The 27,197-nt window shown below is 52.2% G+C and overlaps 1 protein-coding gene across 1 annotated transcript; it reads right to left on the bottom strand.

Moving 5' to 3' along the window:
• Positions 1 to 6,308: 6,308 nt before the first annotated feature.
• On the bottom strand, positions 6,309 to 11,138 carry KAZALD1 (Kazal type serine peptidase inhibitor domain 1). The gene is made up of 6 exons (XM_046026263.1): positions 11,121 to 11,138; positions 9,789 to 9,915; positions 8,836 to 9,398; positions 7,533 to 7,693; positions 7,305 to 7,452; positions 6,309 to 7,131 (listed from the first exon to the last, which is right to left on the bottom strand). Exons 3-6 carry the CDS (start codon positions 9,344 to 9,346, stop codon positions 7,037 to 7,039), a joined length of 915 nt encoding a protein of 304 aa, XP_045882219.1. The 5' UTR covers positions 9,347 to 9,398; positions 9,789 to 9,915; positions 11,121 to 11,138; the 3' UTR covers positions 6,309 to 7,036.
• Positions 11,139 to 27,197: the final 16,059 nt, after the last annotated feature.

Below are 27,197 nucleotides of genomic sequence, written 5' to 3'. Positions count from 1 at the left end.
CTCCTCTCCATAAGCAAACGAGGTGAAATAATTACTTTTCCATTTAAATGCCCCATGTTCAAGCCAGAATGAAAACAAAGTGATTTAATAAAATTGTCTTTAAAGGGGAAAAGAGGAAAATAAACGTCTGCTCTGCTCCTCTCCCTGGTGTTCAGGGAGGCCCCAAGCCCTTCAAAGTTAATTAAAACAGGAACTAAAATCACAGAATAGCTTAGCAACCCTTTTCCCATCTCCACCTTAAAGGCAAGGCAGCTCCCAGAAGCCCTGCCTTTGGCCCAGAACTTGAGGCCCCCCTGTTCCCAGGCTCAGCTTCACCCTGAGACTAGCCTTCACCCCTGGCAGGCACCCCCACCTTCCTACAGCCATACCTAGGGGAGGAAGCTCTGCTCCTTTCCTCCTCCCAAAGAGTCCTGAAAGGCCTTGCCTGAACATTTGAAATCTCGGATGGACACTGGTCCCCATCAGAAACTTCCGGCTCTTGCCTCCTCCCAGGGCACAGCCTGCCCGAAGCCCCTCCTGCTCCTCTGCCCCACGGGTCCCCTGAGTCCCCAGCTGCTCTGAGTTTTATCTGTCTTCACTGACCCCCTGGCCCGGTCCTCAGCTCCAGCTCAGTACAGTTCCGGCTGCTTCCGCCTGGTCTGTATCTGTTCCCCATCAGAGGCCCCATTGGAGTTCCAGCCCTTCAGCAGCCCAGATAAAAGAGATGGATGGAGGTGAATTTGGGGGACGCCCCTCCCTGCAAGTGCAGAGCTAGAGCCCTGGGCTGTGACAGGGGCTCCCTGGGGAGGGCTGAGAGTGAGGGTGAAGACTGCCAAGTTCTCTCTGGAAGCCCGTTCCTACCCATCCCCACCCTGCCTTAGTCTTTTCCCTCCTCCAAAGGCCCAATTCTTAAAGCCTCCTCCAGGCAGGCACCAAGACTGCGATAACCCCATCCTCTAGCGCACACTTCAGCAGGAAGCTCTGTACTCGGCGCCCCCAGCTCCATGCAGCTCGCCTGCCACAAAAGAGCAGTAGTAAAACGACCATTTGCTGAACACCTTTTGTGTTCCAGACACATTACTTAGAAGATCTCTGTTGTCATCACAACCCCTACAGAGCAAGTTTTATATTATTTTTCAGAGGAGGACACAGAAGAAGGGAAGCCAAGAAAATCACCCAGGGTATGCACTTAGATGTTCAAACCTGTATTGCAAAACCTCGTGTGCCTTTATCAGTCTGTCCTTGATCTCCAAGCCCTGGTTCTGCCCCCAAAGACCCATCACTACCCCTGAGAGAACACTATCCCTGAGACACCCCCCCACTACCCCCAGAACTGAAACCTTTCTGACAACAGTTCACACTGTGGGGGAGAGGCAGGGGGAGCTAGGAAGCCAGAGTTAGAACCTGGGTCCCTCCAGGACCAGCTGAGTCCAGGAGGCCAAGAGGGCCTTCTTCAGCTTCAGTGATCTGGAATGAGAGTGGGGGTGGGAGGTAGGAAATATTTGTCCCTAGGTCCTCAACCTAGAATACATCCTGGAAGACCCCGTCACTTCTCACAAAGACTCTGTCTTTTCTCCCAGGGACCTCCAGATCTGCTTCAGCACCCTCAAGTCCGTGCTGCCTCGAAAGGTGTTACCCACCAAGGGGACCAGGTGATAGTTGATTGTGGGGCCGCATTTGTCACCCAAGGGGACTGTTCACCTTGTCCAGAGAGCCTTCAGTCACTCCCATGGCAGAGGAAAGTAAAAGAGAAGAAAAGAAAAGAGAAGGAAAGGAAAGGAAAGGAAAGGAAAGGAAAGGAAAGGAAAAAGGAAAGGAAAGGAAAGGAAAGGAAAGGAAAGGAAAGGAAAGGAAAGGAAAAAGGAAAGGAAAAAGGAAAGGAAAGGAAAGGAAAGGAAAGGAAAAAGGAAAGGAAAGGAAAGGAAAAAGGAAAGGAAAGGAAAGGAAAGGAAAAAGGAAAGGAAAGGAAAGGAAAGGAAAGGAAAAAGGAAAGGAAAGGAAAAAGGAAAGGAAAGGAAAAAGGAAAGGAAAGGAAAAAGGAAAGGAAAGGAAAGGAAAGGAAAGGAAAGGAAAGGAAAGGAAAGGAAAGGAAAAAGAAATCCAGGTCAGGAGCCAGACCATGTCTTCCACCACTCCACTCCTCTGACCAGTGGGGACGCAGCACAGGGATCTAAGCCCTCAAACTTGGGAAGGAAAGAGAGATTGAAGGAAGGGAAAAGAGGCAAAGAAGGGACAGAAACCTTGGTTTTAGGGTGAAGTTGTCAGGCAAAGGTGTGGCCACAGACCAGGGCTGAGGATGGTACCTGAAGACTTCTGGCCTTGACCGTGTCTGGAAAACATCTAGCAAAGGAGGGAAGGAAGGAAGAAATCATTCAGAAGCACCTTTCCTAATTCAGCCCCAGGAATGTGTGGGTGTATATGGGGAGGGGGAGTCTGTGACCTTTTCCAGGTCCAGGCCTCACCCTTGTTTGAACCCCTGTGCTGAGCCCAAACTGAAAGCTGGTAATGGCAGCGGGGCGGGCAGTGGCCCAGGTGGCTGGGATGAGGCTTCATGGTACAGTGGTGCTGGGAGCCCGGCCTCACCTCTCCTACCAGTGAGTCACCTAAGTCAGGCCAAGCCCTGGAGCCTATACTCTTCTGCTCTGCCACCAGCCCATCTGGGACCCAGCTTAGGCAGAGAGAGGATGAAAGAACAGAGGGCCCCCAGCATGGAGAAGGGAGTGTAGGGAGAAAGGCAGGGATGATTCCATCTGAGCTGGCCTCCAGGTTCCATCCCAAGACTGCCGCTTGTGCCTCCGTCTCTGTACCCCCTCAACTGCATCCCCGATGGTGACCTCATTCTTGACCCCTGGGCCCATCTCTATCTACCAGCCCATCCCTCCCAGAGTCCTCAAACCACTTCCATTACCCACAACTGACTCCTAGAGTCATTCTAGACCAGATCCCTCCTAGACTCTACGTGCCCCCACCACTGCCCTCAGAGAACTCATCCCTACCCCCAGTTTCCCAGACCCCATTCCCACCCATCCCAACCATCATCCTTCCCAGCCAAGATGCTTCACATTGAGATGTGAGAGTAACATCATTAACATCTCATCACCCTGTGGATTTCCATGGCCCTTCACCGTTTAGAAAGAATCTAGGCATTTAGAGGGCTGCAGAAGTGACCAAAGTACATCCCAGAAGGTAATCAGTATATGTCTCCAGTCTCTTTCTCTCTGCCTCAAGATGCCTGCACACTTAGAATAGAGTCCTAAGTGATGGCACCTGAATTTTTGAGCACAAAAGAGCTCAGGGAATCTCCAAGTCCATGAGAGGAGTGTTTAAGCCTGTCTGCCCCTTATGTGTGTATACAGAGTGACACATACATGTGCACACAATCCCATGCCCATACACATATATAATTACTCTAAGTATATGTACATTCACGTGCACAAGTTACAACAGAATGTAAGCTCTGCAAGGTCAGGGATGATGTGGATGATGTATCTCCAGTTTCTACAACAACATTGGCCCATGACAAATATTTATTGAAAGAAGGGCACATAATGGAACACATACTTGCTAAGTAAATGTATACATAGAGCTATCCACATGTAACAATACATCCCTCTGTACAATGCTTATGCACACATATATCTACATGGTTATCCACATACACACATATGCTTTTAGATAATCTACGCGTGTAACATATATTATGGTATATGTACATACATGTATATATACACTTCATATACAATGCATGTAAGCACACACATAACTACTATGAATATATTATTGATATTAAATATACGTCACACGCAGATACCACATAAATATACTAAACACATATGCGCATGTTCACAAAAATAAGTGAATACAAATGGAAGCATCCTTTTACTCAAATTTTTCCAATTTAACTGTCTCAAGGGCCCCTGACCCAGACCTGGCTGACACAACCAGAAATGTCCACCAGATGGCACTTTTGCCACTTCACGTACTCCCAAGCGTGGCCAGGGGTGTCGCCAGAGCTGTCGCCCTTCTGGCCCACGCACAAAACTTGCGAAGCCGATGTACCCCAAGAGCTTCCCTCTCATTCCCCCACCCAGCAGGGCGGTGGGCGAATTCTTGGTCCCCAAAGTCTGCAGTCTCGGCCATCTCCAAAATCGGGCTCGTCCTCTCGGGCCTCCAGGGTTCTGTTGGACCGGTGGACTCGCCCTCGGGGGCCCCAGTTCTGCTCAGCCCTCAAATCCACCCCGGTTCACCAGTGAGCCAAAAGTTGGGCTTCACCCGTCAGAACCGCGTGGCCGAAGGACCTTTACTAGGAGGCTTCTTATAATAAGCAGGCCGATGCCCCACGACTGCAGAGGAGGGAGTCAGGGTCATTCGCGGCTCCTACGCACCCATACACACCGCCCTCTAACCCCGGCGTACTTCCGACCTCCTGCCCTGGACGACCAGCCGGGGTCAGCCGAAAGCAGAGAGAAGGGCCAGACCCTAGGACCTAGTACCCTCGGCTGGGGAGGGTCTGGTCCCGGTTAACCCCTCCCGCACCAGCACAGTGTAGACTACCTATCTCTGGCTCGGAGTCGGAAGGAAGTGCATTCGGAGTCAGAAGGAAGTGCATTCGCTCATCTTAAGCAAAGCACTTAGAATCCCGGAGTTGGGTGGGACAGAGGTCCTCCCGCCTCCCTGCCTAGGCCACTCCGAATCAGCTCTCCTGGAGCCTCACGTTTCTGGTGTGAGCAACCTCGAACGACAAACGCAGGGAAGGCTTGAAAACCCGTGGGGAGGCGAGGCTGGGAGTTCTGGCAGCGGCTCAGCTTCCCCCTCCTGTTCCCCTCTCTTCCCCGGAGAGCAGCGGGAAATTATTTATTAAAACGCCGCCCGCGCTCTCATTTATTTGCGGTGAATAATCTCGGCATCGCAGCGCGTTTATTAAACCTTTCCCGTCCCCGCATTACTTTAATAATAAATCGCGTGTCACTTTCCAGCGATGTTATTAAAGCCCGTCTGCGGAGCAGAGGCGGGGAGGAGGCGGGGGTGTGGAGCAGCAGGGATTCCTTCTATTCCCGGCTGTGGGGCCTGAACCAGCAGGGCTGGGAGAGGGAAACTGAGGCCGTAAGAAGCCTGCACTTGAATACTCTATGAAGTCTGCAAAAGCGACCAAGGAGTACAGACTGACGGGGTGCCTGTGACCCCCTTGGGTCGGGTGGAGCCTCCGCTCTGCAGGTAGGCACGGTAGTAGCAATAGGCCCGCCAGGGGGCGCCTTCGAGCACGACTGGGCGGGAGTCCCCGCCAAGAACTAGACAGGGTCGGACCACCCACACCACGCCCCCCCTTTCAGTGCTGAGGAGACCGCCTTCTGGTCCGGACGCCAAGCAACATGACCCCCTCTCCCCGGCACACCGCTCACATCCCCACTCCTCCTTCCACGGTCGTCTTGGAATTCACCCCAAGTCTCAAACCCGCTCGAGCTGTGGAGTGCAGTTCCTGGGGCCGCCAGGCTCTAGACAGACTAGTCACCGCCAGCTGCCCCCTCGCTTAGCCTGCGGAGGAGCCCTGCGGTCCCGCGGGAGGGACGGCCGAGCTCTCGGGTGGGGATTCTGGGCCACGCCCTTCCCAAGAGCCCGTGCTGCTTGCCTTGGGCCGCAGAGGACAAGCTCAGACACTGAGCCAACTGGGATCTCTCCGGTGGTGGCGCCAGACTCCGGGCGGGGCCGCGCGCGTAGGAGACTGTCGCCATCCACACACAGGGTCTTGGCCTTCCGAACTCAAGTTTTCACTTTCTGCTTCACTCAGCCAATAAACACTGGGCCTCCTCACCTAGGCCACGTACAGTGAGTGTGGAGGGAGATGTGCGGAGTGACCCCCAACCAGGTAGGACAGGTCACAGTTGGCAGATAAGGAAACTGGCTTACCTGACTTTGGTTTCAGCAAGAAAATGGGTGGATTCCTAGGGGAAACCTAGGGTGCAGCCCACGCTGGTCGCCAAGCTGCTCCCCTCCTTCATCCAGTTTGTGCTTTTACCCTGGGGCCCTACCCACATGGATCTGGTTCCCCACCTGCAGGGGCAGGCCAGCCCCAATGGAGTGCAGATGGGGAGAACACCCTCCCTTCAAGCACGTGTCTTCAGACTTGCTCCCTAGAGGGTAGGGCAGCCCCCCCCCCAACCCTGCCGCCCCAAGCTCCCTCTCTACATCCCACAGGCACATGCCTAGGGAGCAACTTCTGGAAGCCAGTGTCCTACTCCCATGGGAAGGCTCCCACGGAAATGTGGTCTCCGTGTGCACACCTGCACGAAACACCTGTGCATCTGTGTCTCAGTTTGTTCATAAATCTTTATTGCATGCCTACTGTGCCTAGTCCTGTGCTAGGCAGTGTCCAATACAGAGTGGTATAACATATGGTCCTGGCCTCGAATTTTCCAGAAGGACAGAAGTTAGACATGACCAAATGCCCATCTTAATGCACTAGCCTAAACCGTGCTCCATTATGCTTTTCCAGACCACAGAATGGTCAACAGCAAAGAGGACTGCTGATAGTAAGTGCAATTAGAACTTAGGTGACGGGGGAAATTTCTAGAAGGTGAGTTTTGAGGAAGGGAAAACTGAGGCTAGGCAAAGGTTAGGGACTAGAAAAATAACAGTAGGAGTTGTGGCAAAGGGTAGTTCAGAAGACTGGCTGAAGAGGGCTGGAGGGAAGGCTGTCAGGAAGAAGTGGAGGATCCTGGTTGCCTCTTTGTGTTTCCTCTGCAACCCCTTTCCCTGATACTCCCACCCAGCCTAGGGACTAGGAGGCAGCTGCTGTCTTCTGCCTGGCTGGTCTATGCTGGAGGCTGTCCTGGCCAGGGCACCTCCTCCATGGGCCTCTTTGCTTCCCACTTCCCCTAGCGTCTGCCTCTCTCCCTACCCTCTGCCAACTTTTGTCTCCCTACTTAACTACCACCGTGCTCCCCCTATTAAGGGCACTAAAGCAATGAAAGGGCCCTGCTCCCCCTTCCAAGTCTTTTCAAGAGCAGGGATGAATACGCTGCTCCCCACTCACACACCCCCACAGGCCGGGGCTGCAGACCTAGTAGTAATCCTCGCCCTCTTCACTCTCAGCCTCCTCCCCAGGAATCAGACGCAGGGATGGCAGATGGGGGATGCCTGTGGAGTTCAGCTGGTCTGCAAACACATGTGGGCAAAGGAGAGAGAAGAGGAAAGGGGCTGTCAGTGAAGCCATACATGCCTCTGAACCCACATGCACATAGGCACACAGACACACATTCAAGGGCCTCAATCCACCACCAGCACCACCCCTCCTCCCCCAGTCCCCAGAGCCCAGGGCTCACCCTTACCTGGTGTAAGCACTGTCAGGCTAGCTGGGGCCTCGACCTGGCCCAGGGCGTTGCGGGCCAGGCAGCGGTAGATACCTTCATCGCTGGGGCGCACAGCCTGGATCTGCAGCCACCCTGTCACCTCAAACCTCTGGGGTCCACCCCTGAACTGGAGCCAGAGGCAGGGTCAGCAGGGCCCTTCTAGAGGACCCTGGGCTGCTCAGAGGAGGTCTCGACTCCTTCTCCTACCTGCACTGAGATGTGGGGGTCATCCCCTGGTAGCTGAACATCCAAGCCGTCCTTCCTCCACTCGATGGATGCCATGGGGTAGGCAAACACCTCGCAGCCAAAGATCACATCCTGCCCCGTCACGTTCCAAACGTCATAGGGGTGCAACACGATCTGGGGCTCTGGGGACGGAGATGGGAGGCCTGAGAATGGGCACATCTGACCCCAGAAGCAGGCTGTGTATGAACCATCATGGATGTGTTTGTGGGGGAAGACAGTCAACGCAGAGGTAAACACACACCCATACACGTGACTTGATCAGTACACACGGGTACATGTAAATGTAAGTACAGGTACACGCAAGGTATAAACTCTGAAATGGTGAGGTACAAGCAGACAGGATGCCGCAGCTCAGCAGCCACACTCCATCCCTGATCTCTCCCAGTCCTCATTCCACCCTAGAGGCCCCTATCCTGCCGCACTTGTAACCAACACCTCCCTCTACCCTCCCCTTCCTAACCAGATCCAGTTGCCAAAGACCCCAGAAGCAGCCCTTCCCGCCCCCCCCCCCCACTCTGGGACCAGGGAAGGAGGCAGGGGAGGGGGGAGTCCCACGTGGGATATGCAGAGAACCTGAAACCAGATCTGGGCAGCGGGCAGAAAGCCTGCAGTTATGGGGTAAAGTCTTGGGACCCCGCCGGTGTTTGTTTTCCTGGCAGCCCCAGCCAGGCCAGATCCCTCAAAGGGGCTCAGGAAGTGAAAGTGACTAACGCTGCCAAAGGAAACCTGAGGCCTGAATGGCCCTCAGCCTCCGGGGGTAGGAGCGAGGAGCTGGAAGAGCCCCCTCCTTCACTAATCGTAAGGCACAGAAGAAACAGAAGGGAGGTGGGGAGACTGGGCGAACAGCTTGCTCTACGAAATCGGAATGCGCCCAAGAGAAACCGGATTGCATCTCTCTGGAACCCAAGTGTCACTGCCTGGGCCCCAGCGGTCTGGGCAGACTGGGAGTCTTTGCTCTCCCGGTTTTGAGACCAGTTATTGGCTCTGTGCCTGCTCCCTCTGAGGGTGGGTCCCTGCCGGCCGGGTCTGGGGCTTCCACGCGCCTCAGAGGGGCACACAGCGTGCGGACAGAGCTCAGCCCCTGAAGGTGCTGGTCTCTGCGGACCAGCCGGGAGAGCGGGCTTATACTGGACTCGAGAACTCCGCAGCCTCATCTTTTTCGCTCCGCTGGCCAGAGACCAATTCAGTAGCAGGTCGGGGAGCAATGCCTCGGGTGCCTGGAGTGCCCCAAGTGCCGGGGGTAGGGTCCGCGGGCCGTGCGTACCCGATTCGCAGGGCCCCGGGTGCGCCAGCGTGAGGTTGGCGTCAGGCCGAGCGCGGGCCGCCTCCTGCAGGCGGCAGATCTGCGCGTAGGTGCGGCCGTCCGACCCGCAGAGCGGGCGCTGCGAGCGGCAGACACACAGAGGCTCCGGCACCTCTCCGCGGCTCAGGTCGCCGCCCGCGTCCAACCGGCACTCAAGCTGCTCGCCACAGCGCCCGTAGAAGTGGGCGCTGGGGTCCAGGTCGCAGAGCTGGCCCTCGAGATTGGCGCATTCCCAACAGCAGCCGCACACGTCGCGCACCCGGCCGGCAAGGCAGCCCCGCGGCTCGGCGCACTCTTCTGGCCGACAGGGAGCGCAGCTCTCGCCCTCGGCCAGCAGTCGCAGCCAGCCGCGCCGCAGGTAATCGGGGCCTGGGGACGGCCGGGCGCCTGTCGGGGGCGGCGTCCGCAGCAGCAGCAGCAGCAGCAGGAGCAGCGAGGGCGGCGCCGGGGCAGCTGCGGGCGGCTGCGGCATGGTTAGCTGGAAGCCCTGCGAGCACTCCGGGCATCAGCGCGTTCGTGGCACCCTGCCAGGGAGGGAAGCCAGGTCAGGAGGTCAGAAGCGACCTCACTGTTCCTTATACCAAAGTTTGACCCAAGCACACTGCCCCCTCCCCTGCTGTCTTGGCGTCCAGCAGACCCTCCACACAGATGCCTGGAGACTCTCTAGGAGCCATCCAGTGATTGACTGGACTGTGTTTCTGGGGTTGGGGAGAGGTGAGAAGAACGGGTAATAAAACTCAAGCACCAGCGCGCACGCGCACATACACACACCCCAGCGGCAGCACCACAGACCATCCAGCTCTGAAGCTTCCTGCCCTAGAGGAGGATGATTAACTGATGGCCCCAGAACTAAGGAGTTGTTAATAAGGGTGGGAATGGGGAAGAAGTAATGCCCCCGGGCCCAGAGCGCTCACCTAGTGTCCAGGACTAAGCCCTTCAGAACAGCCCAGTCTCCGGTGGGAAAAAGAAGGCGGTGGAAAGAAAGCAGAGGCCAACAATCCGCTGGGCCTGTCAGCCACCTCTGCTCTGGCTTGAGGATCTCTGAGAGAGTCCACGGACTTGGACTCAGAGAGCACCTCCTCCGCCCCTCTCCCCGCCTCTCGACGTCGCACTCAGCCCCCTCCCTCCAGTTCTGAAGCTGCCAATTTCATGCAGCCGCACGGGACCCTCCTGGGCCACTTCCCCTAGCTGAGCCAAAGTCACAGTGAGAAGTGAGGAGCCGTAACCAGACACCGAAGCTGGGAGAGAAGACAAGGGGCAGAGTGGGGTGGGGGTTGGGAGTAGGGGATATGGGGGTGGCTGGGAAGCTGAAAGGGTTGAGTGAAGGTGGAGGGCTTGTCCCATCGGACTTTACAGTCCCTGGGGTCTGCCAGAGCAGCTGCATAATAGGGAGGCAGTAGGAGCTCTGCTGCCAAGTTGGGCGCTCCTGGAAGGCAGGGCCAACCAACGTAGTCGCCCCGCAGCCCAGGGCCGGCTTCCCCAGGGGCTACTGCAGGCTTGCCCATCCAGCTTCCCTACTAAGGCGCTGACCAGAGACTTGGCGCTTCCATCTGCCGCCCCACAACTGGCCTCCTCCTCCCTCCCCACATCCGGCAGGTGCTTCAGCGCGACTGATTATAGAGGTCCCAGCTGACCAGCAGCCGCAGGGAGAGGTGGGCGGGGCGCCTCCCGCGCGGACCTCGCTCCGGGTCGGGATTACAGGTTACATTTGCAATGCAGCCAAGGCTGGAGGCCTTCGGTCTCACGGTCGCCACCAGCGCCACCGTGGCATTCTGGGCTGGGGGTGGGGAGGAGAGCCTTCCTGGAGGCCCGCCCGCCTTACCGGGGGTCTGCCAGGCCCCGCCCTAGCCTGCCCCAAGCGGCTTACAGAAGCCGCGCTGCAGTCCAGTTTGCAAGGAGCTCAAACTGAGCTTTGCAGTCGGGAGGTGACGGTATTTAGACGGCATTTACTCGTCCCAGAAGAACCTGGCCCCCGGCCTAGCGGCCTGGACCTGGGCCTGGGCCTCCTCACCAGCCCCCAAGTTCAAGGCGGGCGACGGCCTCCACACCACCCAGGGGGATCGGCTCCGCATGCGTATTGGAGGCCTGGAGAGTCAAAACTCCCGGATGCGGCTCAGGACTCTCCCTCTGGACCTGAACTCCGCCAAGCCCTTTCACTTAGGGGTTCCCTAGCCATATGCAGGTCACTCCTGGCCGGGGTGGGGGTGGGGGCTCTGACGAGGTGGGCGAAAGCAGAGAAACAGTACCCCCATCTCCAAAACTCCAGAACAGGGAGCACACTTCACGCGATGCCTCGAAACTGTCGCGAGAATCAGAACAGGAAGTCTAGGAATTCAAAGCAGGAAAGGCCCGCGGGTTTCAAACCGGAAAAAAGAGTGGGCGGAGCCAGCGGTTGCTGATCTTTGTGGGTAATCCCTTGTCCTAGGCCCTGGGTCCAACTGCAACTGTTGACCTAGAGCAGAAGTGGACTGTAAGGGAACTGCAGGAAGCCCGAAAAATAAAACGAGGGAGGGGGTAGGAAGGGACATGAAATTGCGGAGCTGACTGATGGAGCCGCTCAAGCTGGTCTGTGGCTCTGAATTACAAAATGCCTTGAGGGTGGAGAGCACTCCCAGTGTACCCAGCAGAAGCTGTTGGGGCTCTCAAAATGGAATTGTTACCGGCTTCTAAGACTTGGAGCCAGTATTTAAACTACAAACTCAGGGGCGCTTGGGTGGCTCAGTCCTTAAGCGTCAGCCTTCGGCTCAGGTCACTATCCATGGGGATCGAGACCCATTGTTGGGCTCCCTGCTCACCGGGGAGCCTGCTTCTCCCTCTCCCACTCCCCCTGCTTGTGTTCCCTCTCTCGGTGTCTCTCTCTGTCAAATAAGTAAATAAAATCTTAAAAGACAAATAAACAACTCCCCAGACCTAGAAACTCTTCACTTACCCTACTTAATTGTACCTGGTTGTTTACTTTTGAGTCTTCGCTGCTAAGTGTTTGGTATTAGGGATCGTGCCTAATTCTTCACTGTATCCTGTGCACATAGCCCTGCACCTGGCAGCACAGTAAATTCTCGGTAAATATTTGTGTGGATTAAATATGAAAGACTTCCTGTGTGTGAAAGTCAAGTTTAATTTGGATTTTCTGAGTCTCTGATTGAAGGCTAGATAGACGGGGAACGAGCGCCCTCTGGTGGGCTTGCTGTTGGTGACAATAACATGACCGTGCACACAGTAGGCACCGAAGATGTGGACTATACAGATCTGCTTTTATTAAGGAAATGTAAATTATTTTTACATATTGTAAAAACATTTTTTAAATATGTAAAAACACCACATATTGTAAGAATATTTTTAGAAGGGATTTTTTTTTTTTACAGAAGACAATTTGAAAGTCTAGATATGTTCCCAGACCCCCATTATCTGACATAGATTCAGACTGCAAAACACATTCAGTAACATCTATTCCCATACAATTACTGCATATCCATACTTTGAAAATGTTGGCTCAGTTTGGGTCATGCAAAACTGTTGGGCCACAAGAAAAGGATTCTCTAGTTTAGATAATGTGAGTATTACAAGGAAAGGAGCCAGGTGGCCCCATCTTTGCAGCCAGATGAGAGACTAGATTCAGAGGAGGAGAGTGAAGTTACAATTTCTTGAAGAACAGATAGTCCTGCCTCTTCTCCTCCCCACCCTTGACTGTAGATGCCTGGACTGGAGAGAGAGAATGACATCTAGAATGTAGTTTGCTTTCCGCTGTGAATCATAGCCTGTACTTCACAGGCTATCATATCTTCATTTTCTTTCAGCCACTGACCCATGAAATAATCGTTAAGTATAATGACAGAATGAAATGGGTCTTACACAGATGAACAGCATAAGATGAAACAAGGTGTAAAGGATCAGTGTGTATCTTGTAAGAAATTACTTGGGAAGGGGGCGCCTGGGTGGCTGAGGCCCAGGTTATGATCCCAGGGTCCTGGGATCGAGCCCTGCTTTGGGTTCCCTGCAGAGCAGGGAGCCTGCTTCTCCCTCCCACTCTGCCTGCTGCTCCCCCTGCGTGTGCATGCTCTCTCTCTGTGTCAAATAAATAAATAAAATCTTTTTAGAAATTACTTGGGAGAACCCCACATTCTAACCTGTTGCTTCATGAACACTGTTTTGACACAGCTGGTAAAAATAGTGGGGTTGCAATTTTGATGAAGAAGCAGAAATGAAACAAATGGTCCAAACTGACCCATTAGAGATGGATACAGAGGTATTGTGCTTCCTGTGAACATTAGAATCATTTAAGTCAAAAAAGGCTCAACATAGATAATTAAGATAAATAGCTTGTCAATACCTACTATAGGTGAACTTAGTCAAAGTGAAAAATACGTATAGGAAGATAAGGTTAAGTGAAAAGGATAAGTATATGGATACTGTTTATCATATATATCTTCAATAAACACGTGAAGACAGGGGTGTCTTGGAGGCTCAGTTAAGAGTCTGACTTTGGCTCAGGTCATAATCCCAGAGCCCTGTGATCTAGCCAGCTTGGCAGGGAGTCCACTTGTCCCTCTCCCTTCCCCTCTGCCCCTGCTTGCCACCCCGCCCTCCTGGCTCATGTTCACTCTCAAAAAAAAAATTAAGTAAATAGGGGCACCTGGGTGGCTCAGCCATTGGGCGTCTACCTTCGACTCAGTCATGATCCTGGGACCCTGGGGTGGAGCCCTGCATGGGGCTCTCTTTGCTCGGCGGAAGACCTGCTTCTCCCTCTCCCATTCCCCCTGCATGTGCTCCTCTCTCACCGTGTCTCTGTCAAATAAATAAATTAAATCTTTTTTAAAAATAATAAATATATAGAATCTTTTTTTAAAAAGTAACCCAAAGACAACTTGAAATGAGGCAAATGGTTGTGTATAATGCTCACTATTCCTTTGTTTTGTAAAATTATTTTCCATAATAAAAAAGTAGAGACTATTTTTATAGGTAAATTAGGTTGCTGAGATAAATTTAGAAACATGGGACAGCCAGGTGGAAAGAGAAACATAATTCATCTACAAATAATGTTACCAAACAAAGCTGGAATACCCAGGAGACTGGCTGTCTGGAATAGCTAAAGGCATTAAGTCAGATTAAATGAGCTTCAAGACATGCAGAGAAAGATCAGGTGAAAATTTCTTTAATTTACTTTTCCTATATCCAAAGAGGCAACTCTCCCCACCCCACCCCACAGTGTCCCACCCACCTTTGAAATGGAGAATGTAGCTCCATCTGACCTGATGACTTGGCCATCTTATGTATCAATAAATTTAGGAAGTTTAAATCATTTAGACTCTTTCTACACTTCTTGTTCTCTTTTTAATCACCCCCCCCCATTTTGAAGTATAACAGAAAAGTGCATGAAATAAAGATATAGTTTAATTAATTATTACAAAATAAATACTCATGTGATCACCATCCGGATCAAGAAATAGAACATTGTTAACTTCTAGAAACCACCGTCATGTCCCATCACAACCATTAATCCCTCCTTTCCCCCCTAGACAATGATTTCTTTTTTTTAAACTTTTTTTAAAAATTTATTTATTTATTTATTTGACAGAGAGAGAGAGAGATCGCAAGTAGTCAGAGAGGCAGGCAGAGAGAGAGGAGGAAGCAGACTCCCCGCTGAGCAGAGAGCCCGATGTGGGGCTCAATCCCAGGACCCTGAGATCATGACCTGAGCCGAAGGCAGAGGCTTTAACCCACTGAGCCACCCAGGCGTCCCTAGACAATGATTTCTAACGCTACATTTTAATTTTACCTGACTTTGACTCCTAAGGAAATTGCAATATATCTAGGAATGGAATTGCTGCATCCTGTGATATACATGCATTCAACATTAGTAGTTATTACCAAACCATTTTTCCAAAGTGACTCTATCAAGTTACACAGTCCCCAGCAATTAATGAGAGCTCCCAATGTGCCACATCCTTGCCAACACTTGGTATTGTCAGTCTTTTAAATTTTAGCCATTAAGTAAATATTTTAGAGCTTAAGATTCTAAGATGGCCAGTCCACAAGGATTCCTTCCCTGGATTTTTTTTTTTACTTTATTTTGAAATAATTTAATATTTGCCTAGAAGTTCCAAAAATAGCACAGAAAATTCCCACGTACCCTTTACCCATCCTACCCCAGTAATAACATTTTATGTAACCATAGTATGATTATCAGAACCGAGACACGGACATTGCTACGATACTATTTTTTTAAACAGATTATTTATTTTGGGGTTGGATGGGTGGGACAAAGGGGCAGAAGGAAAGGGAGAGAGAGAATCTCAAGCAGACTTACCACTGAGCCCAGTATGGGGCTCAATTCCACAACCCTGAGGTCATGACCTGAGCCAAAATCACCAGTTGAATGCTTAACCAACTGAACCACCGAGGTGCCAATAAGTTGCTTTTTATTTTTTTTTTATTTTTTAAGATTTTATTTATTTATTTGACAGACAGAGATCACAAGTAGGCAGAGAAGCAGGCAGAGAGGGAGAGGAGGAAGCAGGCTCCCCGCTGAGCAGAGAGCCCGATGCGGGGCTCGATTCCAGGACCCTGGGACCATGACCTGAGCTGAAGGCAGAGGCTTTAACCCACTGAACCACCCAGGTGCCCCAATAAGTTGCTTTTTAAATTACTATCAGAAGTCATTGAAGGGAGGGGCGCCTGGCTGGCTCAGTCAGTGGAGTGTGCAGCTCTTGATCTCAGGGTTGTTTGACCCCACGATGGATGTAGAGATTACTTAAAAAATAAAATCTTTAACAAAAATGTCATTGAAGGGAAAGGAGGTTAGCTGTCAGGAAAGCTAAATACATATTTTCACAGTCTGCATCTACCTGTTGGGGCAGCTGTGGGCAAGGCTTGAGCTCCAGGGTCACGGGTTGAGGTCCACTGTTCATTACGGCACACGCAGAAGGAATGATGTGGTGTTGACAAGTGATGTTCTCCGAAGTGGCAGGCTCTTCAGTCTCGCCTTACTTTTTACTTGAAGACAATTTTCTGTAAGCGAGGCCAATGAGATAGCTTTCTGTTGGCATCTCTACAGTGATTCCTCCTTACTTCTACCATGATTGTTTAGGTCCAGATGATTCCCAGATTTCCATCTCTGCCCTAGACTTCTCTCCTGAATGTCACACCAGTATGTTCAAACTGATGAATCCACTTCTAATATTTTCTTCCAAGCCGCCAGGGAAGAAGGCCATAAACAGCTTCTGCCTGCATATACTTATGGCTACCAGAAAAAAAAAAAAATCAATATATCAAATCACAGGGTAACATTTTATTGACTCTGCTTGAGTGATATGCTCGACAAGAATTAATGTCATGGCCAAGGCCTGGCCATCCTGGAGCATCAGTCTCCCCCTGTAGCAGACGCAGTCAGTGCCCCAGCCATTTACCCTTGGCCACACCAAAGCTTACCTGCAGACGGTTCCTGTACAAGCTCATGGGTCCCTCTGCCTGAGGGAGGCCTCCGGCCCCTAGAGTGAGCTTGGGTAGCAGGGCAGGCTAAAAATGCCTGAGTTTACTCAAAAGCAAGCCACGTCCGATGAGGGCCAGGAGTTGAAGGATAAATACCTCTGCTTCCTTTCCTTCCAGTGGGATAATTCTGAGGTGTGTTCTGTCCAGTCTTCGAGGTGGCTCAGTGGGATTGAGCCCCGGTTACCCTCACTGGTAACTCGCTGCCTGATGCACTATTTGCCTTTCCTTCCTTCCCTCCCTTCTGTCTCCCTCGTTCTGTTTTCTGGGAGGGTTCCCACATAAACATCTTATACTCAATCCTTGTCTCAGGATGTGCTTTCTGAGGAAACAAAACTAAGACAGCTCCTGGAAAGGCCATTTGTCTGGGAGCCCCATCAAGACCCTATGACCAGGAAAAGGTCTCGGATTCCAAACTACATGTGTCTGTGACAGTATCCTTGCTCACAACCCACTCTCAACCTTTGCTTTTAGGGTCCAACAGTTCAGTAATGGCTTTGTGGGGAGTTGGGCAAGAGGTTAACATCCAAGATCCCTCTGAACTGGCTATTTCCCTGAAACCAAGGAAGAATCTGGAAAAGGTATGCTTAGAACTCCGAGGCAGAAATGGTGGGATGTTTTCTCAAGGGCTGAGGTAAGACAAAGAGCACTATTAGGCAGGAACTACTCAGCTTTTAAAGAACCACACCACATAGAGAACCTTGGACCCTAGGCAAGCATCAAAATATGGTGAGGATAATCCTGACCAGAGAACAGCTGTCCTCTCTGGTCAGTGCGGGCAACTCAGCACTAACTGAACAAACATGTTAGAATAGGCTGGGGCGCCTGGTGGCTTAGCCAGTTGTGTATTTGCCTTCGGGTCAGGTCAGGATCCCAGGATCCAGACCTGGGATTGAGCCTGGTGGGCTCCCTGCTCAGCGGGGAGTCTGCTTCTCCCTCTGCCTCGGCCCCTCCCCCACCTGGCTCATGTTCTCTCATGTGTGTGCTCTCTCTCAAATAAATAAAATTTTTAAGCAAAAGAGGAAAGAAAAGGCTATAAAGAACAAACACGAGGGGCGCCTGGGTGGCTCAGTGGGTTAAGCCTCTGCCTTCCGCTCAGGTCATGATCTCAGGGTCCTGAGATAGAGTCCCGAATCAGGCTCTCTGCTCAGTGGGGAGCCTGCTTCCCCCCTCTTTCTCTGCCTACCTGTGATCTCTCTCTGTGTGTCAAATAAATAAATAAAATCTTTAAAAGAAAAAAAAGAAGAAGAAGAACAAACACGAGGGTCAGCATGAACCTCTGAGCATGTTCAGAAGCCCATAAGCCGGGACGCCTGGGTGACTCAGTCGATTAAACATCTGCCTCTGGCTCAGATCATGAATCCTGGGTCCTGGGATCGAGTCTCACATTGGTCTCCTTGCTGGGTGGGGAAACTGCATCTCCCTCTGCCTGTTGCTCCTCCAGCTTGTGCTCTTTCTCTTTGACAAACAAATAAAATCTTAAAAAAAAAAAAGCCCTCACATGTCAAAATGCTCAGGCATATGAACCCCCAAATGCCTTTGTGCATTTTCTACCCTTTTCCCCAACAGTAAGGTACAGGAGGAGAGGTACCAAGAGGTGACGATCAGAAGAACTGTGCCTAGCAAGCCTCCTGATGGCTCTGTCCCCACTGAGAGAGACCAAAGTGGGGAAAAATTTTTTTAATTTGACAGAGAGAGAGATCACAAGTAGACAGAGAAGCAGGCAGAGAGAGGGGGAGAAGAAGGCTCCCCGCTGAGCAGAGAGCCCGACGTGGGGCTCGATCCCAGGACCCTGGGATCATGACCTGAGCTGAAGGCAGAGGCTTTAACCCACTGAGCCACCCAGGTGCCCCAAAGTGGGGAATTTTTTAAGTAGAATCACACTGAAGTTGGGCTCAAGAAATGTGTAGAAAATAGCTCTTTAAACAAAGTGGGTATCTCCAGGGTCCCAAGACTTGACTTAATGTCACACTGCGCTCTACAACATTTTTTAAAGAATTCGGGTTTCTCACAAGAGCGAAGACGCTAGGACCCAGGTCCTGTGCCTCAGGAGCTGCCCGGGGCTAACCCTGGCCGCCTCTGCAGTGGGTGCAGCTGAAAAGGCCCCACAGGGTAGGAAGGGCCTCATGAAAGTTCTTCCTTTGACTTTGAATCCAGGCTTCCAGTCAGCTTTGCCAGCAGCTGCGACCCATCTGAACCTCAGTTTCTTCTGAGAAACGAGGGTGGATTCAGCCTTCAGACATGTTGTATTTGGCACAGTGTTTTGGAGTTTTTATCTAATTGCCAATATTTCTGTAGTGAGGGTTTTTATATAGAAATCCAGAATTTGGAGGTCAGAGTCATCAGGCCAGGATGTTCAGAGAAGCAGGGGGGTTTGGGGGAGAACTCCCAGCTGCTCTTAATATGAGCCTGGAGTAAGAAAAGTCAGAGCTAATATCAAGCTGTTGGTGCTGCCAAAAAAAAAAAAAAAAAAAAAAAAAAAAGCTGGGGAATTTGTTCCATCCAGCAACCATTGAGGATAAGCACTGGCTGCTGTTTTTCGTGTGGCTGGCCTCTCCCGTTCCCCACATTCCTGATGACAGGACCAACTTCCCTCATTTAAAGACTCCTGCCTGCCCCCTGCTTTGCAGTTCTGATCCTTGAACCAGATGGTCCTTTGGCTCTCACTTGCAACAAAACAGCAATAGCGACCACTTAGCCAAAGGTTCCCATGTGCCAGGCACTGTAGCTGGCAATTTACACACACGAGCTTGTTTCAGACCTACAAAGCCTAGCAAGGTAGGATTATTAACCTTAGTGTTTAAGTAAGAACACCAAGGTCAGTAAGTTTGCCCACTGTCACACTGACCAGAAAGCAACAGAGTCAAGACTTGAATCTGGGGCTGCCTAGGTCCCAGGCATGATTCTAGCCATCACGCCATCCTGATGCTGTCACCTTTTGTCAGTCTAACTTCAGGGCACCTGGAGCCGGAACTGCAGCGGTTGGTTTATGACTGTAAATGCCCCATATGCCGAGCCAAGCCCTAGAGATGCGGGTGAGCTTGTGCCCAGTGAGCCGAAATCCAGGAGGTGGGAGGTGATGCGGCATATCCTGGGTTATAGCATCTGGGCCCCTGAGGTCAAGGTGAGTATCAAGAGAAGACAAGAGAGATGAGCTGGGGCTGGGCGGGGGAGGCACGTCAGAGTTCCGGGAGGACAAGACCCTTGAGAGACCTTGGGGAGAACTTCCAGATGCTCCTGCGCTGAGACAGGCAGGTAGAGGGTGAGAGAGCTTATGGCTCACACCGCAGCCTCTGCTGTTGGCAGAAGCTCTCCTGGCTGTGGGTGCTTGGGGTGAGGGGTTGGCGGGTGTCTAAGCTGGGGGGGTGTGAGCCTCGGAGCAATGGCGCTGAGGGGTCCCACCCGTGCTGTCTTCCTTCCGGCCCCTCTCCCTTCCTAGTCTGAGTGATCTGTGGTAATCAAGCAGGTTCCTTCGCAGGAGGCAGCCCAGTTACCTCACAGGGGAAAATAGGATTGAAGCCTTTCTTAGGTGCAGCAATTTACCTAAAGCCTCTGGGCCACCAACCCCCTGCAGTGCAGGGTCAGGAGAAGGACCGAGAGGAAAGGACTAGCTCCGAAGCCTTTCACCTCGGCGCGTGGGCTGAGCCGCGACTTACCTGGCGGGGTGGGTAGCAGGGGGGACGAGGCGCCGTCAGCGGGCGAGGGCACCGCGCGGTTCCGTGGCTCGGTCAGGTGAACCGCGCGAACCCAGAACCTGGCGCGCTGCGGGCAATCCCGCAGCCAAGGCCTGGAGCGCCCCCTGCGGGGGTCCGAGAGCACCGCAGGCAGGTGGTGGCGCGGGGCGAGGAGGCCGGGGGAGGGAGCTCCAGCCCCGCCCGGGAAGACCCGGGCGCCCCCAGCCCACCTGCGCGAGGGCACCCCGCCCGGGGGAGGAGGGGCGGGAGTCCGAGGCGGGTCGGATTCCCAGCCAGCTCTCTCCTCGCAGGAGGCGGCCCATTATCCGGCGTCGTTAAAGAGCAATTAGATAGAAATTAAGCCGAGAACAAGTATTGATTATCTCATTAAGGCCGGGGGAGCCCGCTCTGTCGGTGAGAGTTTACCGCCGCTCACCCCATTATCTGCAAGGTGAAAGCCTGCGGTCATCAAAACCCACTGAAGTATGGATCTTACCCCTATCCCCAAACCCAGTCCGGACCCTCCCACTAGGTCCCACCTTTAGAGAGGTGACAGGGGAGGGGGGGCTGTGACAGGTGAAGGAAGATCTCAGGTCCCCACTGTCTGGGTCTTAGCACTTCCTCTGAGGTTCCTTTCATTTTCTTCTTCTAAAGCATTATTTTCCCCCCATGCTACGGTGGGTGAGGGGGCGTGAGACAAAAGATAGTTCACATCTCTCTAGGGTGATAGAGGGGAGTCCCCTAGTTTTTACATCCATGAAGATAAAATAAAGTTGAAACTTAACCGCAAGTATTTGCCCCAGTCGGCACAGTGTTTAGGGCATCCTTGGGCCCCAAACTCCTTACCCTGCGGGGGTGGGGGGACCTAGCTCTGGATCACCACCATCTCCAAAGGAGGATATACCTTGGACGGCCCCCAAGGCACCCAAGTCCTAGAAACCTCGAGTTCAGAAGGGGCTTCCCCAGGGTCCCAGATGATGTGACCTTTGGAGAAAAATCACAGCGTTTTAGAAAAGTTTTCATCCTAGTTTTGCTTCTAGCTAACTAGAGGCAAGTCACTTGCCTGTTTAGGCCACAGAGTCCTTACAAGAATAGGGTTGGAAGAGCCCTAAAGCTTCTGTGCCCTCAGACACAACAATTTGTCAGACAAAGTGCTGAGCTTAGGCTGGCAGGCCCCAGGGGTGCAGTCAGCTGTGTGTCCAGCCCTTGCCTGCCCCCCAGGAGCTTATGCCCTCAAGGGGAAGAAGACATTGAACAGATCATCATGGAAATAAAGTTACCATTGCGATATAAGTGGGAAGGAAGAGTGCAGGTGCTATGAGGCTGTTTAAGAAGGGAGCAAAGGGAGCTTGCACAGGAACCAGATGTTTCAGTAAAAACACCGGGATCGCCTGTTGCCCACTAACTCGATCAACAGACAATTTCTGAGCCTGCTCCAGTGCCCATGGTGAGCAAAACGATGGTCCCTTCTCTCTGGAGCCCACAGCCAAGTGAGGGTGACAGATATCCATGATATAACCACAAATAAAGGCAGGAACACACATATGGTACGTATTCTGAAAAATATGACGGAGCAATGAGCGAGAATGAGGAGGAATCGACTCGGGGAAGAGAGGGTCAAGGAAGCCTCTCTGAGAAAGCAATAATCCGTCCATCATTTAAGATCGGAAGTCCTCCGGTCGATCGAGTCTTTGGGAAAGCTGGGGGAGTCTCCTGGAGAGGGCGCACCTTTCTCCCCAACTCGCCTTGCCTTGGAGGGCGCCCAGGGCGGAGACCGCGCAGAGCACAGGGTTCGGGTCTCTGACACTCCCGACCCTATTGTGGGGCTCACCTGAGAGAGTTCCAGGGGAGCCGAGGGGAAGAGGAGAAGAAGGCGGAGGGGTGGGGGGGCGCGGAGGGGTGGGGGGGCGCGGAGGGGTGGGGGGGCGCGGAGGGGGGGTATGGCGGCGGCAGGTGGTATGCCCGGCGCTCACCAAGTTGGCCCGAGCTGAGCGTGCGGCGCTGCTGCGGTATCTGGGCTCCTCTCCCTGCCCCGGAGTCGGGCAACTATTAATCTTGGTTGACGGTTTCTAATGTTCTAATTGGGAAGTGGGGAGAGCGGCCCAGTCCGCCCTAAAGGTAGAAGCGGCTAATGGGCCTCTTCATCACCGCCAGGAGCGGGTCCCTGGCGGAGCGCGAGGAGCGCTGCAGCAGGTGAGACGCGGAGCTGGCGGAGGCCCTTAATGAAGCCGCGGGGCCCGGGCTGCCCGAGCTCCCGGGAGCGAGGCGGTTCCGGGGGCGAGAGGGCGGTGAGCTCAGCCGCGGGCGGGGCCTCACCTGGGCGCCCACCACCTGAGGAGGCCTCCTGGGGGAGCGTGCGGGGGTGGGGTGGGGGTGCTGGGTTAGACCTGAGTAGATCCAGATCTTTTCAGAGGTGACAGGAGTTGAACCGGATGCGGGGGGGGGGGGGGGGAGTCGCCCTGCAATAAGCGAGGCCCGGGCGCAAAGTGGGCGCTGCGCAATGTTGCGGGTCCACTAGGCGTGGGCCCGACGCGTGCCGGGCGGAGATGTTAGAAGCAAGTGTGCCTTCGCAGGCTTCCTGGACCCTAATGCCTCCAGAGCGCCTTGTCTTTCCGTACCCGCGCCCCTGCCGCTCTGAGACTCAGTTTCCCTTCTGGAGCGGGTTTGTGATCTCCCAAGCCCTCCGCCTCTCATGTCGGTCCCCCCTCCCCACCCCTTCCAAGATATCCTAGCGGGACCTGCAGCCAACTAGTCCCACCAATCCAGTTCCCCTCACCCACCTCCGTGTGGCCCAAACCGTCGGCGGCGGGGGGGGGGGGGGGGGGGGCGCTTGGGCCCACCCAGCCGGGTTGGCACCGCTCTTCCCCTCCCCTGGGAACTGCTGCGTCCTGGAGCCGCGGCTTCTCTGCGGGTTTCGCTGTCTCTCGCTCTCTGTCAGCCTCTCTCTCTCCCGCCCCCTTCTCCCTCCAGCAGCCTCAGAAATATATTGTATTCTCACCTAATCCTGTTCAATTACAGCATAATAAAACACATAATAAAAACCTAATTCATTTTTCTCCCTCACCTCCCCCCCTCCCCATCTCCCGGCATCTTCTTGCTCGGGATTAAAAATTTGTCTTCATGCTTGTGGCACCGCAGTCCCGGCGCGTCACATCTTTAATGTATGAGCCCGGGAGCTAGGGACCCGCCAGTTCCACCGTCTTCGCTCAAGGAAGGCGTCCGCTAGTCACCTGAGGATGCGGGTGGGGAAGGAGGGGAGAAGCGCAGACCTGATTGGGGCCCCATTTGCAGCCACCTCTCCCTTCCACGGGATGGCTTGGGGCTCAAAGCCCCCCAGATTTCCAGTGGCGAGGCGATAGCCTGTCGGTCTGAGCCAAAAGACCCAGTGTGACCTCCAGGGGGCGCAGCGTGGGGCAGGTCTCGGGGTGGAGTTTACTGAGGAGACTCGGCAACCCCATGCCGCCCCGTCCCGTGATGCAAGGCAGAGCCAGGCTGGAAGGAACCCCAGTGTCCTTAGCCTCCATTCTCTCCTTTGCTTCTGATCTCAGCTGGCCCGGCCAACGCGCCTCTGGCTTCTAAATTCCCACCACCATCCCCAGTCCCTAGGGACTCTCTACCACCCTCTGATCACATTGTGAACAACCTGGATCCCTGAAACAAGGTTAGAACTTCTCACAAAGAATTATTATGAATTCAATAAGAGAAAATTTCCTACAAAGCCATAGTGCCTGGAGTTTACAGAGGGCAGCTCTGAGACCCAATACACCCCAGTGATATTCCCTCATGTCTTCATTTCTTCCCTCATGCATTTAGGGCAAGGGGTCCCAACTTTCTAGAATTATGAACCCTTAATTTTCTAGTAATTTAAAAAAAAATTTTTTAAGATTTTTATTTTTTATTTATTTATTTGACACACACACAGAGAGATATCACAAGTAGGCAGAGAAGCAGGCAGAGAGAGGAGGGGGAAGCAGGCTCCCTGCTGAGCAGAGAGCTGGATCTGGGGCTTGATCCCAGGACCCTGAGACCATGACCTGAGCCAAAGGCAGAGGCTTAACCCACTGAGCCACCCAGGCACCCCTAGTAATTTTTTCACAGTACCCTAGGCCAAAAGAAATATCTATTAGTTCCCTGTAGGTACTTAGGTTCAAGCAATTTTAGGACATATTTATAGCCTAACTCCTTTGTACTCTTTTGAAAAATGAATACCCATACATTGGGGGGGAGTAAAGAATATATTTTTTAAAGATTTTACTTATTTATTTGAGAGAGAGAGAGTGGGAGGGAGAGGAAGAGAGAATCTGAAGCAGACTCTGTGCTGAGCACAGAGCCCAATGTGGGCCTTGATCCCACAAAGAGCATGACCTGAGCTTGAAACAAGAGTCAAACGCTTAACTGACTGCGCCACCCAGGTGCCCCAGGTATTTTTTTATGTAATTCTTTTTATTATTATTATGATTATTGTTATTACTTTCTTTTTTTTTTAAGATTTATTTATTTGACAGAGATCACAAGTACACATAGAGGCAGGCAGAGAGAGGAGGAAACAGGCTCCCTGCTGAGCACAGAGCCCAATGCAGAGCTTGATCCCAGGACCCTGAGATCATGACCTGAGCTGAAGGCAGAGGCTTTAACCCACTGAGCCACCCAAGCGCCCCTATCATTATTACTTTCAAGTAGGATCCGCACTCAATGTGGGGCTTGAACTTACCACCCCAAGATCGAGATTTGCGTGTGCTACCCACTGAGGCAGCCAGGTGCCCCCCCCTTTTTACGTAATTCTTAACCTTTGTTAGTTACTGATTGGACGTTGAGTATGCTGAGATCTGCATAACTTCTCAAAGCTTAGGATCAGCTTGGCTACTGCCATCCTCATTGCCTGTGCCACATTAATTCTTTTTGTCACAACAACCATCAAAAATCCAGTTTTGCAAAGACATTGAAAATAACGCAGCACGATCTAATTTTGGAACCGTGAACTGGAGTTTGTAGTTTGTGCAATGTCCAGATGTGGAATATTGCGGGGTTCCTCTTGAAAACAGAAAATGTCCTGCAGCAGTCCTGCAAATTCATTGTGGCACTCTGGGATGCCTCCCCACACGGTTTGGAAACCACAGATTTAGGGAATCTGCCTGTTTCCTTTACACAACAATGGTCTTGGAAAGTTTAGGACAATTGAATGGAAGTCATTTGACTTGGCCAAAGGAAAAGAATTTGAATTTCATCCACAACTTAGGGTCAGATATAAGCAGGGGCGTCGGACAGCTTGAGGGTTTAGGTGTTGGAAGCCAGCTTGCAGAAATGGGGCCTTGAAAGAAAATCACTAGCAGGGAGGATCAAGTCCAGCCAGGAAGAGTCAGGCTCAGCAGAAGGCCTGAGTATCATAAAAAGGAATTCTTTTAGGTAGATTGTAGGAGGGATGCTTAATCTTACATCACTACTACCCAGTATCTCCCCACCCCATCGTGCTTTGGTGCCTTGGAAAACAGGCCATGAAAATGAAACCATATGGCCAGAGGCCCAAGCAACTCTACGGTGGAACCACTCAGTGGGAACTGGACAAGAGTGAGGTGAAGATGTCTCCTTCCCAGCATGCCTTAAATGATGGCAGCTCAGTGCCAATCCCAAGGAGCTACAGAGGTAGAGAGAGGGTAGGTCATCACCACAGGCCACAAACTACCACAGGAAAGAGGCACTGACATGGTGCAGAGAAACAGACAACAGAGTGGAAGACAGTGGCTCTGATTACATGTGAAACACTCTCCCTCACCCCCTTTCATTTGGGGCTCCTGGAGAGACACAGAAGAGATGGGGCTGAGCTCCTTCTCTTACTTGCCATCATATGTAGGGACGTTTCTAGGGACAGCTTCACTTTGCCTGAAGGACTTTTCAAGCCCCTAAGTTCTTTTTTTTTTTTTTTTTAAGATTTTATTTGTTTATTTGACAGAGAGGTCACAAGCAGGCAGAGAGGCAGGCAGAAAGAGAGGGGGAAGCAGGCTCCCTGATGAGCACAGAGCCCCATGCGGGACTCGATTCCAGGACCCTGAGATCATGACCTGAGCTGAAGGCAGAGGCTTCACCCACTAAGCAACCCAGGCGCCTCTAGCCCCCAGGTTCTGATAAACCTCCCTGGGAAGATATGCTCTCCCATTCTCCAGGCTGAATGTCACTAAAGACGTGAGCCACTGTTTCCCTTGTAAATGTGTGACATATTTTAGATTTGCTGAGGAGTAAGACAGATTGAGAACCACCGTGTTAGTGATCTTACCGAGGACCAATCTATGAGTGGGGTTTAGGGCGCTTCGCTTTCCATTCATTTATTCAGCAGACATGTATTGAGTACTTACTGTGAGTTGGGCAGCATTATAGGTGTTGCAGGCATGCAAAAGTGAAGATATGGGCTGTTGTTTCATGGCTACAGAGTTTCAGATGTGCAAGAAGAAAAAGTTATGAAGATCTGTTTCCCAACAATGTGAATATACTTAACACTAGTGACTTGTACACTAATAAACAGTTAAGATGGTAAATTTTGTGTTCCATGTTTTTCACATTTTTAAAAAAGATTTTATTTATTTATTTGACAGACAGAAATCACAAGAAGGCAAAGAGGCAGCGGGAGGCAGGCTCCCTGCCGAGCCGAGAGCCTAATGTGGGGCTCGATCCCAGGACCCTAGGATCATGACCTGAGCTGAAGGCAGAGGCTTTAACCCACTGAGCCACCCAGGCGCCCCTCCACATTTTTTTTTTAAAAGTTAAGATATGGTGCCAGCCCTCAGGGGAGATTTCATTTAAGCTGGAGAGAACTACAGATGCATGGGACCAGTAATAACACATTGTGTATTAAATATCAGTCATGGCAATTCCCAGCTCACAGTAATTACCCTACTCCCCCGTCATAGAGGTAGACCTGAACCAAGGATGTCCAATGTCCTTGTAACTTGACCCTGACCTCTGGCCACCTCCTGGGAGGAGACAACTGATCTAACCTGCACAGATTCTGAAACTTGAATGGGAGATCAGAAACTAGAGCTGTTGAAGCTGCTACCTGAATGAGGGTGTCTATAAACTCCAGTTGCTGAGGCCCCAGAGCTGCCCAGCTTCCGGCTCTTTGCAAAGCCAGGCTGGCTAGTGCTGCCTCTGGTTCTGAGAGCTGCTGCGGAGTCCTTC

The sequence above is a fragment of the Meles meles genome, chromosome 13 (assembly GCF_922984935.1).
Source record: "Meles meles chromosome 13, mMelMel3.1 paternal haplotype, whole genome shotgun sequence".
NCBI classification, from domain to species: Eukaryota; Metazoa; Chordata; class Mammalia; order Carnivora; family Mustelidae; genus Meles; species Meles meles.
This window is presented reverse-complemented; position numbering and strand designations above follow the sequence as displayed.

What these genes read in the sequence shown, in the direction of transcription:
- KAZALD1 (XM_046026263.1), bottom strand. Translation starts at nt 9,346, where the DNA reads ATGCCGCAGCCGCCCGCAGCTGCCCCGGCGCCGCCCTCGCTGCTCCTG. An exon ending in CCCGGGGCCCTGCGAATCGG is followed by an intron (nt 7,694 to 8,835) that starts GTACGCACGGCC and finishes CTCCGTCCCCAG; the next exon opens with AGCCCCAGATCGTGTTGCAC. An exon ending in CCTGACAGTGCTTACACCAG is followed by an intron (nt 7,132 to 7,304) that starts GTAAGGGTGAGC and finishes ATGTGTTTGCAG; the next exon opens with ACCAGCTGAACTCCACAGGC.